This window comes from Triticum aestivum, chromosome 2D (genome assembly GCF_018294505.1).
Source record: "Triticum aestivum cultivar Chinese Spring chromosome 2D, IWGSC CS RefSeq v2.1, whole genome shotgun sequence".
NCBI classification, from domain to species: Eukaryota; Viridiplantae; Streptophyta; class Magnoliopsida; order Poales; family Poaceae; genus Triticum; species Triticum aestivum.
Window position 1 is genome coordinate 318,040,421 of NC_057799.1, and position 13,630 is coordinate 318,054,050.

General features: G+C 46.2%; 2 protein-coding genes across 2 annotated transcripts; both read right to left on the minus strand.

The window, feature by feature from the left end:
* Nucleotides 1-408: 408 nt before the first annotated feature.
* Nucleotides 409-7,357, minus strand: LOC123052918 (protein NRT1/ PTR FAMILY 4.5). Its single transcript, XM_044476285.1, has 5 exons — nt 7,061-7,357; nt 6,428-6,645; nt 1,828-2,265; nt 1,600-1,721; nt 409-1,526 (listed from the first exon to the last, which is right to left on the minus strand). Exons 1-5 carry the CDS (start codon nt 7,149-7,151, stop codon nt 656-658), a joined length of 1,740 nt encoding a protein of 579 aa, XP_044332220.1. The 5' UTR covers nt 7,152-7,357; the 3' UTR covers nt 409-655.
* Nucleotides 7,358-9,125: 1,768 nt separating this feature from the next.
* Nucleotides 9,126-12,942, minus strand: LOC123052919 (putative F-box/FBD/LRR-repeat protein At4g03220). The gene is made up of 3 exons (XM_044476286.1): nt 11,813-12,942; nt 11,177-11,341; nt 9,126-9,813 (listed from the first exon to the last, which is right to left on the minus strand). The coding sequence occupies exons 1-3, from the start codon at nt 12,785-12,787 to the stop codon at nt 9,493-9,495; spliced, it is 1,461 nt and encodes a 486-aa protein (XP_044332221.1). The 5' UTR covers nt 12,788-12,942; the 3' UTR covers nt 9,126-9,492.
* Between the last annotated feature and the right edge of the window lie 688 nt (nt 12,943-13,630).

Here is a 13,630-nt window from a genome sequence, read left to right on the forward strand (position 1 = left end):
AAAAATTCGCGAACTAGTTGTAATGAACATCCCAAAACAACCCATCATTCGAAAGTGTCATTCTGTTCCCAGGTGCATTATGCTAGATGAACAGTAACTTCTGAAAATTTGCAAGAAAAATTCAATTTTTGTTGGAGATAAACATTGGTGAGTGTGAAGAATAGGCCTGGCACGGTGGTGAAGTATTTTCCACTTGTGCCAAAAGGCCTGAATTCTACACAGCCTCTCTGCATTGCACTACACAAAGGTAAGGCATGCCTCATATAATCATTCCCCAGATCATGTCTCGGTTGGTAGTTTCGAGCACTGAGTTTGTCCTTCAAGTATTATCGAGTGCTCACTACGTATACTTTTTTGTGAACAGACGACATTCGTGATACTATGGGTAAAGAAACAAAACATGCACCGTACACTTCAAAAATTGCCTTCTTTGAGTACCAATTTTTTTTCTTATGTCTGCCTTTTCTTTTACCTTGAGCACACCGAATGTTTTTTTTTATAATTTACACGGTAGTGAAACACTCAAAAAAGTCATATAACATCCCGGCCCATCCATATTGGTTCAGTCAAAACACTGAGAGTGGTAGTTGGTAGTTGTACGCCACAATGAAGTTTGCATTTTCTAGTTTGGTCGTGTATCATCATCTAGTCTAGTCTAGATCATCACATCACCAAAGGTGGCACCTTCCGTTGGAACCTTGGTGTCCACATCCACAACCCTCTGCTCATTCCTATACACATACCTCCTGGCGAAGAAGGTGTAGACGAAGAGTGCCACCAGCTCAAGCACAGCAAGCAGCCAGTAGAAGTTGTCGAGCTTGCCCATGTTCAAGTTGGTGCCGTCCAGCCAGCCCCCCGTCCCATCGGCGCGCCTGGTGACCCGGTTGGCCACCTGGATGAGCAGGCTCCCCAGCCAAGCCGACACCCCGAGGATGCAGTAGAAGATGGAGCTGCCAACGGACTTCATCCCGGTGGACGCCTCGCTGTAGAAGAACTCGAGGAGCCCCACGAAGGAGGTGACGTCCACCACCCCGAGGAGGAAGAACTGCACTGTCAGCCAGAAGACGGACATGGGGATCCCGGTGGTGGCTTCCATGAGGCCCTTGTCCTCCGCGACCCTCTTCCTCTTGGCCTCCACCAGGGCGGCGACGCCGGTGGCCACGGTGGCCGAGAGGAACCCGATCCCGATGCGCTGCAGATGCGTGACGCCGCCCACGTATCCCGTGATCCTGCGCAGGAAGGGGACGATGAACCGGTCGTAGAGGATGAGGATTACCATCTGGAAGACGGTGGGGATGACGAAGAGCGTGGCCGGGGAGATGTGGACGCTGCCGAGCTTGGTGTCCATGGTGTTCCCCTGCTGCACGGTGAAGTTGAGGATGAGCGGCACCGGGATGTATCCGAGGACGGAGCTCAGGAAGATGGGCACCATCCGGAGGACGATCTTGGTCTCCTCCACCTGCGTCACGGTGCACAGCGACCATGGCCCTGTCTCTCCGGTCTCTACCGCCGATTTCTCCAGGCACCTGTAGGAAGCTTTAGCTTCAGCCAAGTGTATATTTCAGGACTGTTCTTTAGATTTGGATTCGAGCTACTTACCGAAAGCCATCTGTCCGCTGCAACTCTTCAAGGACATTGTGATCATCTTGGTTCAGCTGCTTCAGCTCACTTGCGTTGTCAGGCAACTGAACATTTCTTTTCTTGAATGCCACCACAAGAACCTGTTTGATGCCAAGTATTTGGTCGAATTGCCATTACTACTACTAGGAACGGATTGTAATCTTGAATGAATCTGAAAAAACAAACACGCGGCGGATAAATATATACCTGCAAGATTCTTGTGATGGCGCTTCCACCGGGCAGCTGATTCCTGTAGAAAGGGAAGCCGGCCATCCATATGAGCATCCCCAGCAGCACGCACAGGGCACACACGGTGAAGCCGATGTCCCATCCTCTCCTGTTCTCCACCCACACGACGAGCACCAGGCCGACGAAGCCGCCGGAGGACACGGCGAAGGTGTACCAGTTGAAGAAGCTCGTCTCCTGCCGCTGCTCCACGGGGTCGGCCGTGTCGAACTGGTCGCCCCCCAGCGCCGGCAGGCACGCGCGCGCCGCGCCGTCGCCGATGGGGATCAGGTAGAGGCCCAGGAGGAGCAGGCTCAGGTTGGAGCCACGGACCGTCTCGCAGGTCTGCGGGCCAGTGGGACTGCAGGGCGGCGGGTGCAGAGACGGGACGTGCGCTTGCACTGCTAGTAGGATGTAGCCCTGCAAATGCAAACACGATGAGTGACAAGTGCTCTGAATGTGAGATTAGGCTTGCACAGCGACTGATTACTCCTTACTTAGGTGTCAAACCCAAATTGCAATGACCCGGTGGCATGTTTTGGCGCGTCAAGAGACCAGAGCAAAGTAGAGTTAAATGTGAAGGATTATTTGGGATCATAAAATCCCATCACATTGCTATTTTATGGAATTCACACGTTTTTCTGCAACATCAAAAACTATTTTTTAACACAATAAAAAAATATTTATATTAGTAACAAACACGTGCAGTTGCATAGGCTATTGTATATGTGGCATGCAAATATCGCATTGGGTCTGTCTAGGACACATCTAGATGTAATATAGTTATGTCACATCTAAGCTGATGTCCACTCTGTTTGCGGTCTATTTTTTTTTGTCCTAGTTTTTTTCTTGTCGCTGCATTATATACTTGTGGGAGCTTAGATGTGACATTCTTAAAAAACATCTAGATGTGAATTAGACAAACTATATCGCATTTGTTGAGACTTTAGAGCTGAAAACACGACAGGTGAATGCGGCATATGGCGACTCTGGTAAGGTGGTGCTCTTTGAGCGCTAGATCTTGAGTTCTAGGGTGAAATTCTAGGTCCGACCTTCTTTTGTTGAACTTGACAATAATGATATTCATGCACCGTTCCCTTGTTAAAATCATTGTTTGGAGTTTGCTCAGGCTTATGTTTAGGTTGAAACCCATAATCTATCATCAGTGCTTGGATCGGACGACAACAGTGCTCCTGCTTTGTTCCTTTTCTGGAAGCGCTGTTGTCGGAGGATCTCTCCTATTACCTTATGGTTGTCAGCATTGTTGGCTGATGCTGATGTTATTTGAACATTTTTAACGGGAGAGATTTGTGGCCCCTAGGTGTGGGAGCACGCAGATTCCTGGTCGCCTGATTGCCTCGTGATTCGGAAATTGGTTTGATCTTTACATGTGCTTTAGTCATTAATTAACTTAGATGGGTCCATGCGTCCAACTTTTAACAGCTCCACCCATCCCGCTTTCCATTATTTTTCTTCGACTTTCAAATTTGGATCCATTATATCTTTTCAATCGAAACTTCAATTTGTGTTCGGTTTGCATATTCGTCTTCGTTGGGATGAGGGGTTTGGAACAAGACCATTCGTCAATACGTTTTGATAAGTTTTAAAACCCAACAAGTTTCGACTACTAGAACTTGATAGGGACGAATGATAAGTTCACCGAGTTTCAAAACTAAAACTTAAACCCTAAGCCAAAGACCCTAAACCCTAAATCCGAAAAGAAAACAAATGAAACTTGGTAAAATTGGTAAAAATTTAATATTACGACTATTAGGTTTTAAATATTTGACACTTCGTAAAATTTAGAAGTTCTCAACATGTATTCAAGAATGGTCTTGTTCAAAAGTTTTGGTAGCAACAAACACAAATATACAAATGAAACTCAATTTGGACTTTTGGTTTAAAATATCTAATAATACATTGTAATTTGTGGATGAAATGAAGAAGCATTTAAGGGGTTTATGTCCAAACAAGTTCGTCAAACTCAAAGCGGATGTTTGGTCGCACGCATGTATGCTCCCGCATTTGCGCGCCCCTTTGGATATCTGCATTTTTAATGCGAAACAAGAATTTTGATTTTGTATTTTTTCAACTTCTCTAACTTCCAAAAAAATCAAATAACACAAGTGTTGACATTTTTTTGGGTACCACAATAATTAATTGCCCAACTCCTGTTTGACGCCTTCTGCACCCGTTAGTTTGTTATCCGCAAACCGGCGCACACACTCCCTCTATGCTGGGCCAGCCCATTTACCAATATTTTTTTGCTAACCTGCGCAAAAAGGTGCCCGCACGTGAATCAAACTCGCGACCTCCTCATTCAATATAAACTGCAGTAACCTACCAGGACACTTCACGCGACGTGAGTAACTTTCATCCTTTAGAGCATCTACAGCCGGGCGCCCCAAACCCGCCTCATACGTCCGGGCGGGCCGCCCGGTTACGGTTTTTCGACCCAGACGGCCCCCTCAAACACCCGGGCTGACCGGCACCCCTCATATCCAGCCTACATATGGGGCGGATATGGGGCGCCTGGACGCGCCCGCTACGTAGGACTGACGAAGGGGTCCCAGCCAGAAACGCCCTGAAACCCGGCGGTCTAAAGCTCGTCTCCTCTGTCGGACTGGCGGCGCCGTGTGGCGCAGCTCCAGCGGGCTTCAACATGGAGCAGGCCGAGGCGGAGTTCGCCGTCGCCTAATCGAAGGAGATGGCGGAGAAGCAGGCTACTCTGGAGTCCATTCAGAATGAGGCCTATGTGGAGGTCAACCGGGCGTTCCTCTGACGGAGCAGGCGGCGTTCGACGCGCCCGTCACCGAACTCGACGCGCAGATAAAGGTGGAGGAGGCCGGAGCGGAGCAACCAGAGGAGTCGGAGCTGCAGTTGTCGCCCTTGCTGCCGAAGCCGGGCACGAAGATCGTCAACGTCTCCGACGATGAGTAGCTAGGTGATCGACGTAGTACGTAGGTTATTTCGTTTGCATGTCCTTGTATGGATTTAAGAATTTAGTATGAGATGTCGGATTCAACTACTGAAATTTAAGGCGTGCCCGGTCACTGTCCGCCGACGCGCCCGACATTTGAGGGACGGATTTGCAAGTCAGGCTGTAGATGCTCTTATTCCGGAATAAGAGCATGGAAATGGTTCGTTAATATAAAGCGGGGAAACCCTTTTCTTAAATTCAGATGCTCTTATTCCTTTTTCGTCTTTCTTTTGTTCGTGGAAACCGACGAGAATGGAAATGGTTGACCAGTCAACTGTCAACCGTGAACGAGCGAAGGACAAGGAGGAGCGAGCGCGAAGAAAGGAAGCGGCAGCGCCCAGCGCGTTTTATTAGGCCGGCCCTAATGAAGCGGCTGCGTGAGCGCCAATTGTGGAGGAGCTCCTAATTAATTGGGATATCTACTGCGAACTGAAAAAAAAACAAGTGTTCAAAGGGCGGCTACCATGTCACACGACAAGGCCCACTTTGGTGAGACGTTTTGCCAAACTGCCTTCTTCAGCGAGGGCCACTCCGCTGTTTTGTTTTTGTGTTGATGGCGAAACACAACGATAGGGACCGTAGGAGCTCCAGATGGGGCACCAGCCCCATTGGCCAAACCAAAACAAGATAATTTTGCTAATGACAAATTGTTTGGAAATCTAACTAGTGCACATGCCCCGGTTAATTATGAATTTTTAAACGAGAGATGTGGTGTGTTATGCATGTTACAACAAGTAAGAGAGGATACCAGGCCACAGAAATAAGATCATATGCAATGCAAGACTTACATGGACGAGAGGTAACTCAACTAAGTTAAATTCAAAGCTGCGACACTTATTCTAAATCGGCAAGAGTAGTAAGCAAGTGAGTATAACCTGATAACAAAGTGACTACACATCCACAACCTGGTAAAGAACTATAGCTATGACCTGAAGATCAATGACAAGAAAAATAAGCGTAAAACATATGTTTCAAAGATTTAGTGCAAAAGCCAATGACAAAAACGGACCATCAACCGGGTAATCTACACGGTTTTGAGTGATTATTTTGTAATTTTAAACTTAAAAAGGAAGAAGAAGCGTGCAGCTGAAACTAACTGAAAAGCCAATATAAATGGTCCCAACCTCCCAGGACTTCTAGAAACTTGTTGATATTTTGGTTCCCGCGAGAAAGAAAGCGGGTCATCCAACTCTGGCATTCCCACCACCAACTACTCCCCCGTTGTGTCGACCCCACCTATGCTATGCTGTGTATGCCACTTTGATCGTCTCGTCGGCGTCGCTCCTCCTTTTTCCGCTCCTGTTGACGCGCCGATGGCACCCATGCCACCTTTGTCTAGCGCTTGATGGAAAAATCCAGCACCTTTGCTAGCTAGCTAGTCGTATTCGTACGTAGCATTAAACTCAAGGTGTGCTATCAGGCTAAAACGTTGACTAGATTCCTTAGTTTGGGAAATACTGACGGTTACTGAATGAAATGCATAATGGAGCAATCATGCATGAGGCTTGATATATGTGGATAAAAAAAGGCTCCTTCCACTTCCATGGATAAGTAAGTACCAAAAACAAAATCACATGGACATGGAGCAGTGGATAGTAGTACCAGAATCTCGATTGGTCCGAAGATAAGGACGGTGTAGAAGCGCTTGATGTAGGAGTCGGCGAGGAAGGCCGCCGGGATGGAGAACATCTGCAGCGCGGCGAAGAAGTTGCTGGCCGTGGTGGAGGCCTCCGCCACCCCCATGTGCATGGTGCCGCGAAGGTAGGTCACCAGGTTCATGATGTTGGCGATGTTGGCAGCGTTGCTCAGCAGCACCAGAGCTGCATGCATGCACAACAGCAGATTAGAAAGAAAAAATGTGAAGCGATTCGATTAATTAAGATCTCTAATCTTGGCCAAAAAGACTACTGAGTATGGTTTGTGGAAACACACGACTGGTAGCAAAAGTGGGAGTGAGAGTGACTTGCTACTGCTACTGCTAGCTAGTGAGCATAGCAGGGGAAAAGTGTGCAAGAAACCTGCTTGCTTGCTAGCTAGAGGGAGAAAAAGTGTGTGCGAGAAAAATCCAAATGGATCGATTTTTTATTTACACATATATACTAACTCAAGAAAAGAAGGTTATCATTGTTGACAAAAATGGGATGGGCAAGACTACTGGAGCTAGCAAATCAAAGAAACTTAGGAAGACATGAACGATGTAGTATGCAGGCAGGGCGTTCGGTTCCAATTCCATACCGTGAATGAAGATGGAAGCTCTCACTCCTCCATGCTTCTTGGGGTTAACCGGCCTTCCCCTCCAGTCGACGAGCCCTGATGAGCTGCCCATGCCCTCCCTCCCTCCCTCTCTCAGATCCGCACTGCTTCTGCTTGCAGGTTGCTGCTGCCGGTGGAATGGCTGCTGCGTCTCTCGACTTTGTGTCAGTCTGATGATAGCTACTAATAAAGGAGCGAGAGGCCTTGGTGGTGGCACTGTCCAAGTGAGCACCAAGGGACGGGATGAATGACACAGCGAAAGGAGGTCCCGATGGACAGTGAAACGCCACCAACCAGCTACAAATAACGGCTGCACTGCGGTCAGCTATAGCTAAATGGCCAGTCCCGGCTCCCAATGTTTCACATCGTGTGCTGCGCCAGTGCTATATATCCTGACCCATTTCCATTGTTTCGAAGGATGGTTTTCTTTGTGGTGGGGCTCAAAGTGTTGCGGGCGCTTCTACGGATTTTTTTAAGTTATGATATGAAGAAAATTCATTGACTTGTTCAAATTTTTAATAGAAAATATTCTTTCTTCTACGATTGAGACTTCAAAAGGAGACCTGTTCAAATATATGTCCATCGCTGATACTTGGTGAAGAAACCACAATCCTTCTTAACGCTCAGGGCCGCTCCTTTACCTAGGGGCTGTTCGGAAACCCACCCGCTCCAGAAATCACATAATCCACGGAGTATCAATTTCCTCGCTCCGCTGTTTTAAACTGCAGCTCCGGCTGCTCCTGGAGCGGAGGGACTCCGAACAGGCCCCTATTCTCAGTCTAGGAACAGAAATTCTCATGTCATGTCAGAGGTGCCGTGCCGCCGCCACCACCAATGGTGCAAGCCAAACAAATACTGTATCACTCCCTTGATGATACAACTTTTTTTTTGTGGGACCTTGATGATAGAACTTGACAATCTCCACAAGGAAGCCTTTGGCACGATGACATCAATCACAATGTCCATATTCCTCCCAGTGAGCCCTGTTATTTCAGGAGCAAGTGACCCCACCCAGACTATATACATTTCACCATCAACAATATCAGCTGGTTTACCAATAAGATACTACCACTTTAGCTGTGGATTCATCGTCACGTGAATACTTTGTGTCCGTTTTGATGAAGGACACTTTTATTAACACAAAATATAATATGCTCCAATTGCGTACACACCATTGTCAACAACGGTTGGTGCTTCATTCGGAGTAGTGTAGACCCGGTACGAAGCCAATTCGTCCAGCAGTAGATAACGGAGATGAACTTTTATGTTGAAAATCATATCATTTCTACATAGTCTAAGCGCCCCATAGTAAGGCAGATGCGTCCATCCTTGTTAGCGTACAAAACTTGTTAGGTATGTCATCCAACAATGACCGTACAAATTGACAACACTTGTTGACGGATACAAATTGGACATTATTTAGATGACTTACTACATAGAATGCGCAAACTTGCACTAAAAGAAGAGGTGTTTAATTGTCTTGCCATGGGCACAAAAAACAATACTTCTTGCTTCCTTGCCAGTTGCAGTGAGCAAGATTGTCCTTTGTCAGCACAACTTCCTCGGCAAAGATACCACATAAAAGTCTTTCTTTTACTGATATCTTCAGCTTTCATATTTATTTTACTACTGTCCACTGGAGTCTTCGAGTGCGAAACCACGGTGCCTATAGAGTCGACGCCCATTTTTGTTAGATTTCAGCAAAACTCATCCACAGCCTTGACAACATCAACCCATCAATCATACATAATTAACCAAGGGTGACCTACCAACAAGAATAAAGGTATAAGCAGGAAGACTAATTATTACCTCAGGCTAGGAGTCCTGTTCTGGCAACCTTGTTTGGAACGCTTGCCCTCTGCAGTAGATCGTAAGTGCACGTCACATGATAAATACCACCAGCTTTCATTAGCAGTTAATGCTCTGGATATTAATCTCCCATCTAAACAGCTTATCATAATTCACCCAACATGAAAGACCATTGGACATGTAGCTTCATGACATGAATCCATATGTGAGACCAAGTTACTTAATTTCAGTCTCATAATTCATGAAAGAACCATACCTTTACACAAACTCCAGCAAAAGATATCAAAAGGGTGACCTTCCAGTCCCAGGTACCATTACAATAACAGAAATTCATAGCAGAAATCACCATGAGACTACTAAATAGCAGTGCACCCCACTTAACAAATGCTCTCAGCATCGATAGAAGTCAGGGTAAGCTGCTAATATTCTAGCAAATTAATTAGCATCCATAGTTGCATACAGATTACAGATAAACACACATCCCAGAAAAGACAATCCCAACAGCATTGACATATTCTGGCAACATGAATTCATCACCACTCCTGAGCATGCCAACATTAGGACCAAGCAAACCAGAAGCTTGTGAGAATTCACAAATCAGTGTGTTAATCTTCAGGAACATACAGAACTTTCCCCACCAAACAGCGGTGCACATAAAATTCCATATATAGTTCCGATGTGGAGAAGCTTCGTAACATCTGGCACAACCCCTTGGCCTTGCTTTCCGTAATTGAGTAATGAAAAGATACTGTCATCTTTTTTAAGGCAGTTGCCCAACTGAATAACCGTTGCACAAAATCACGTTCATGTTCAGTTCCTGATAGTTCACTAATTTCTACTTCTTGGAGGCGATCGAGCACAAGTTTCTCAGTTTTCCAGTGTTTTGGCTGATCACAGATGCAACTCGATGGGCATGGAGTCTGCACCTGAAGTGAGGAGCATACCAACTTCGTAAGATTAACCGATATGTTTCATGATGAAAAAGAGATGAAATTATAATTTATCAGACTGTCCGAGTACTTCGAGATGCATAAGCACATTTACAAAAGAACACCACCAGGAAATAGTGAAGCCAGCATACTGCAGAAAATGTGTTTGTTCTGTGTTACTGTGTACAAAGAGAATCTGGTACGACAAACACTATTATAGAAGTTACACAAATTCTTAAGCATGATGATGTTCAGTTTGACCTTTGAACTTCATTGTCAATGAAATATCTTAGAAAAGCATATCGTAAGAAAATAAAATTATCTCCAAGTACTTGCTTTAAGGCTGATTGTAATGGGAGTATCATAGTTAGCATCATACATGCCAACTAGGCAATTTTGATGAGGTGGCGTAGAATTAAATGAGGAAAGAGAGAATTGAGTATCATATTATGATACCGTGTCATAATAAATTCAATGCTACTATGTGTCATGCATGACAATAAATAAGACCACCTAAGATACTAGTCTATGATACTATGCACTACGGAGGTAGTATCATACACTAGTTTCATATGAATGATACTATTGTACGATACTCCCCACTACGACCAGCCTAAGGTTGTTATCAAGATTGAGCGTGCGACTGAGCCTTCCAGGCAATAAAGCGCAATATATCGTGGATGAAGATTTGTGGCTCTCGGGTGCCGTACACCCCTATTTGAATATAGCATTAAAAATTACCAGGAAATTTCAAAAAATTCTGAAATTTTGGGATATCAAACCTGGGTGTCCATTGTATACCCGTGTTCGGTTTCGTGGGGCAAGGCCGCAAGGGTGCCCATGATAATCTTGGTAAAAGAGTCAAAAAAATTCCTATGTATAGAAAAACAATTTGGATGGATCGTCTATCGGACCATATTTCCTTCGCCACGGATACCATGGGCACCCATTCCAAACGAAATTGAACACGGGTGGACAATGGGCACCCAGGTTTGATATCTGAAAATTCAGAATTTTTTGAAATTTCCTAAAAAAATAATACTATATTCATATAGGGGTGTGTGGCACCTGGGAGCTCCAATGCATTTCCCAATATATCGTCACATACATTAGAAAATAGTACGCCGCTTTGCTAAACTTGAAGATGAAAGTATTAGCAATTACATGAGCCGTATAATTTCCACAGTTAAAGTTTGGAGACAAGGTATTAGTATCAAACCAACACCTAGAGTAGGCCAACTGGCAATCGAGTCTAGGTATGCCTGGAAGTGCAAATGCGTATTGTTTTATGTGACTAACCTGATAACTCGAGCATTATACATGTTTAAAAGAGTTATAAAGAAATTAAGGATAGTTTTACCTCAAAGTAGTTAAGTGCCAACTTTCTTACACCAGTACACAGTCCGAGAATGTGGAATGAGCTGGCACCAAAGCAATGTCCGTTTGACATCACAGTCAGGGACAAGCATGTGACGTCAGGGAGCCTTGTCATGTCTTCCATCAAGTATCGATAGTTACCTATATCCTGCAGGTTCAGATGACGTCACAAAAAAGGATTATATGTAATGTCCGGGAGCCTTGGCATGTCATCCATCAAGGTTTGTAGGTAAATCACAAAGGAGAGTAATGTATCACAGTCAAAAAGTTCATTATCCTCTTGGATAACGAATATTCTAGTCAGAAAAAAAGAATACAATATAAGAGATGAACATCAGCCGCGCTCAGGCTCAACATGTCTATTACAGAGATTTGAGCAAATAGAAGTATAGAACAAGCGAGAATTTGCATGGCTATTTTAGAATGTGATATTGTCCCATTGACACATTCCTTCGGTTAAACTACATGTTTGTCTCATTATCAATTTATCAATTGATCACATTGTCCCAATGACACATTCCTTCAGTTAAACTACATGTTTGTCCCATTATCTATTGACTTATTAGCGTGACACAAACTTGCCATGATGACATAACTTCACATATAAGATTGAACTTACCAGATGATAGAGCAGTAGGAGGGTTAGACTGTGCATGACCTTGAAGTTCCGCAAGATCCTCAGGCAATCGCGATTGGGTGTAAAGTCAACTGGTCCATATACAAGAAAAATGCCAGCGTGCAGACATTGTAGATGTGTCATCTCGCCAAGTTGGACAGAGCATGGATCATAGGCATCATTCCAGTGGAGCGACACCAGCTCAGGAGCTGAGATGCTAGCAATAGGTTGATTCGGAGCAAAGCAAAGGATCACACTTAGCTCTTTGAGCTTCGGCGCCACGACAGTGAGCTGCTGCAGGCCATCTAGATCCTTGAGCTTCAATTGCAGGAGAGACTCTGAGCGGATGGTGAATTTGTCGATGCCTCGGGCATCGTTGATGGTGAGCCTTTGCAAGCATGGGGACCACGCCGAGGATACAACGTCACCGAGCAGGCACGGACCCTGGACCTGGAAGCTATTCAGGCGAAGATCGGTGAGCCGAGAGGATATGGCGGAGGCTGGCACTGCAATGCCAAGAAACCCTAAATGGAGCGAGATCGAGGTGGCGTTCTCGAAGCATGGCAGTTCAAAGGCGCCTCTGTCCCCGGCCTCGTCGTCCGGCGACACAGTGTTGATGAAGAATAGATCGCCGGAGAGGCGGCGGGCGGCGATGGGGAGCCACGCGGCCATGAAGTCGGCAGAGGCGTCCGTGGCGAGGATGCGGAGAGAGCGGAGGGCCGGCGCTTGATGGGCGGCGAGGACGGCGGGTATGCTGTATGGGTTGGTGTCGGGGAGAAAGTCCAGGCCCGGGAGGAGGGCCCAGAGGCGGCGCCAGCGGCTGGAGAGGACGCTGGTCCGGGCGGCGACGGCGGTGTTGCGGAGCCTGAGAAGGATGTGAATGAGAACGTCGTCGGATAGCGCGCTGAGGAGGTCCTCGCTGCCGCTGGCGGAGAGCTTGGCTCGCTTGGCGGCGATCTCGCCGTCACTATGCTCCATGGCGGAGGGATTTTGCGCGCCTCACATCGGGTTCACACTCACTAGTTGGGGATGGGGATGGGGATGGGAAAGAGCCGGCGGCGTGGGATGGGGACGGGTCGGCGTCGAGTTGCGGGAGAAGGGCGGCGCCGTCGCCACTGCTTGCGGCGAAGGGACGGATGTCAAGCGAACGCCCAGGCCCATGAAGCTCAGTTGGAACAATTTCAGCCCAGCAGCACAACGTTGAGTTTTTTGTGTGTATTTTATTTTTTTGCCAGTCCCGGCATTTAAAATAAACGTTCAAAACAGCGTGTTTAAATCGTTTGAATCACTATGATGGTAAAAACTCGTTATCATCATGTTCTCTGCGATAACAACTTCAAAAAATGATCATGATTGTATATACTGGGCTATCGAAGCCTTTAGAATTTAGCGGCTATGGATCAGCAGGATGATTTTTCTAAGAAATCATCCGCCTAGCTAGCCCATCCGATGTGACGGGCGATGGCCATTCGATGGCAGCAAACGAAGTTTGTTTTCTTCTCTCTTTGTTCTTCCATCCTGCATCATGTGGTGTTTGCACCAAAAAAAACTTCAGCACAACACTACTAGGGAAAAGCCTAGCAGTAGCGCGGGTATTTGGTGTATCAGTAGCGCGCGTACCCGCACTACTGATACGGCGCTACAGCTAAAGAATAGCAGTAGCGCGTTTTAACGCGCGCTACTATTATACCTACTTACCAGTAGCGCTTTCCGTATCAGCGCTACTGCTAAGTGCTTTAGCAGTAGCCTTTTCCTGTCCAGCGCTAAAGAGCGCTACTACTATATTTTCTCATATCTTTTTTTTCTACGTATTTACGATGG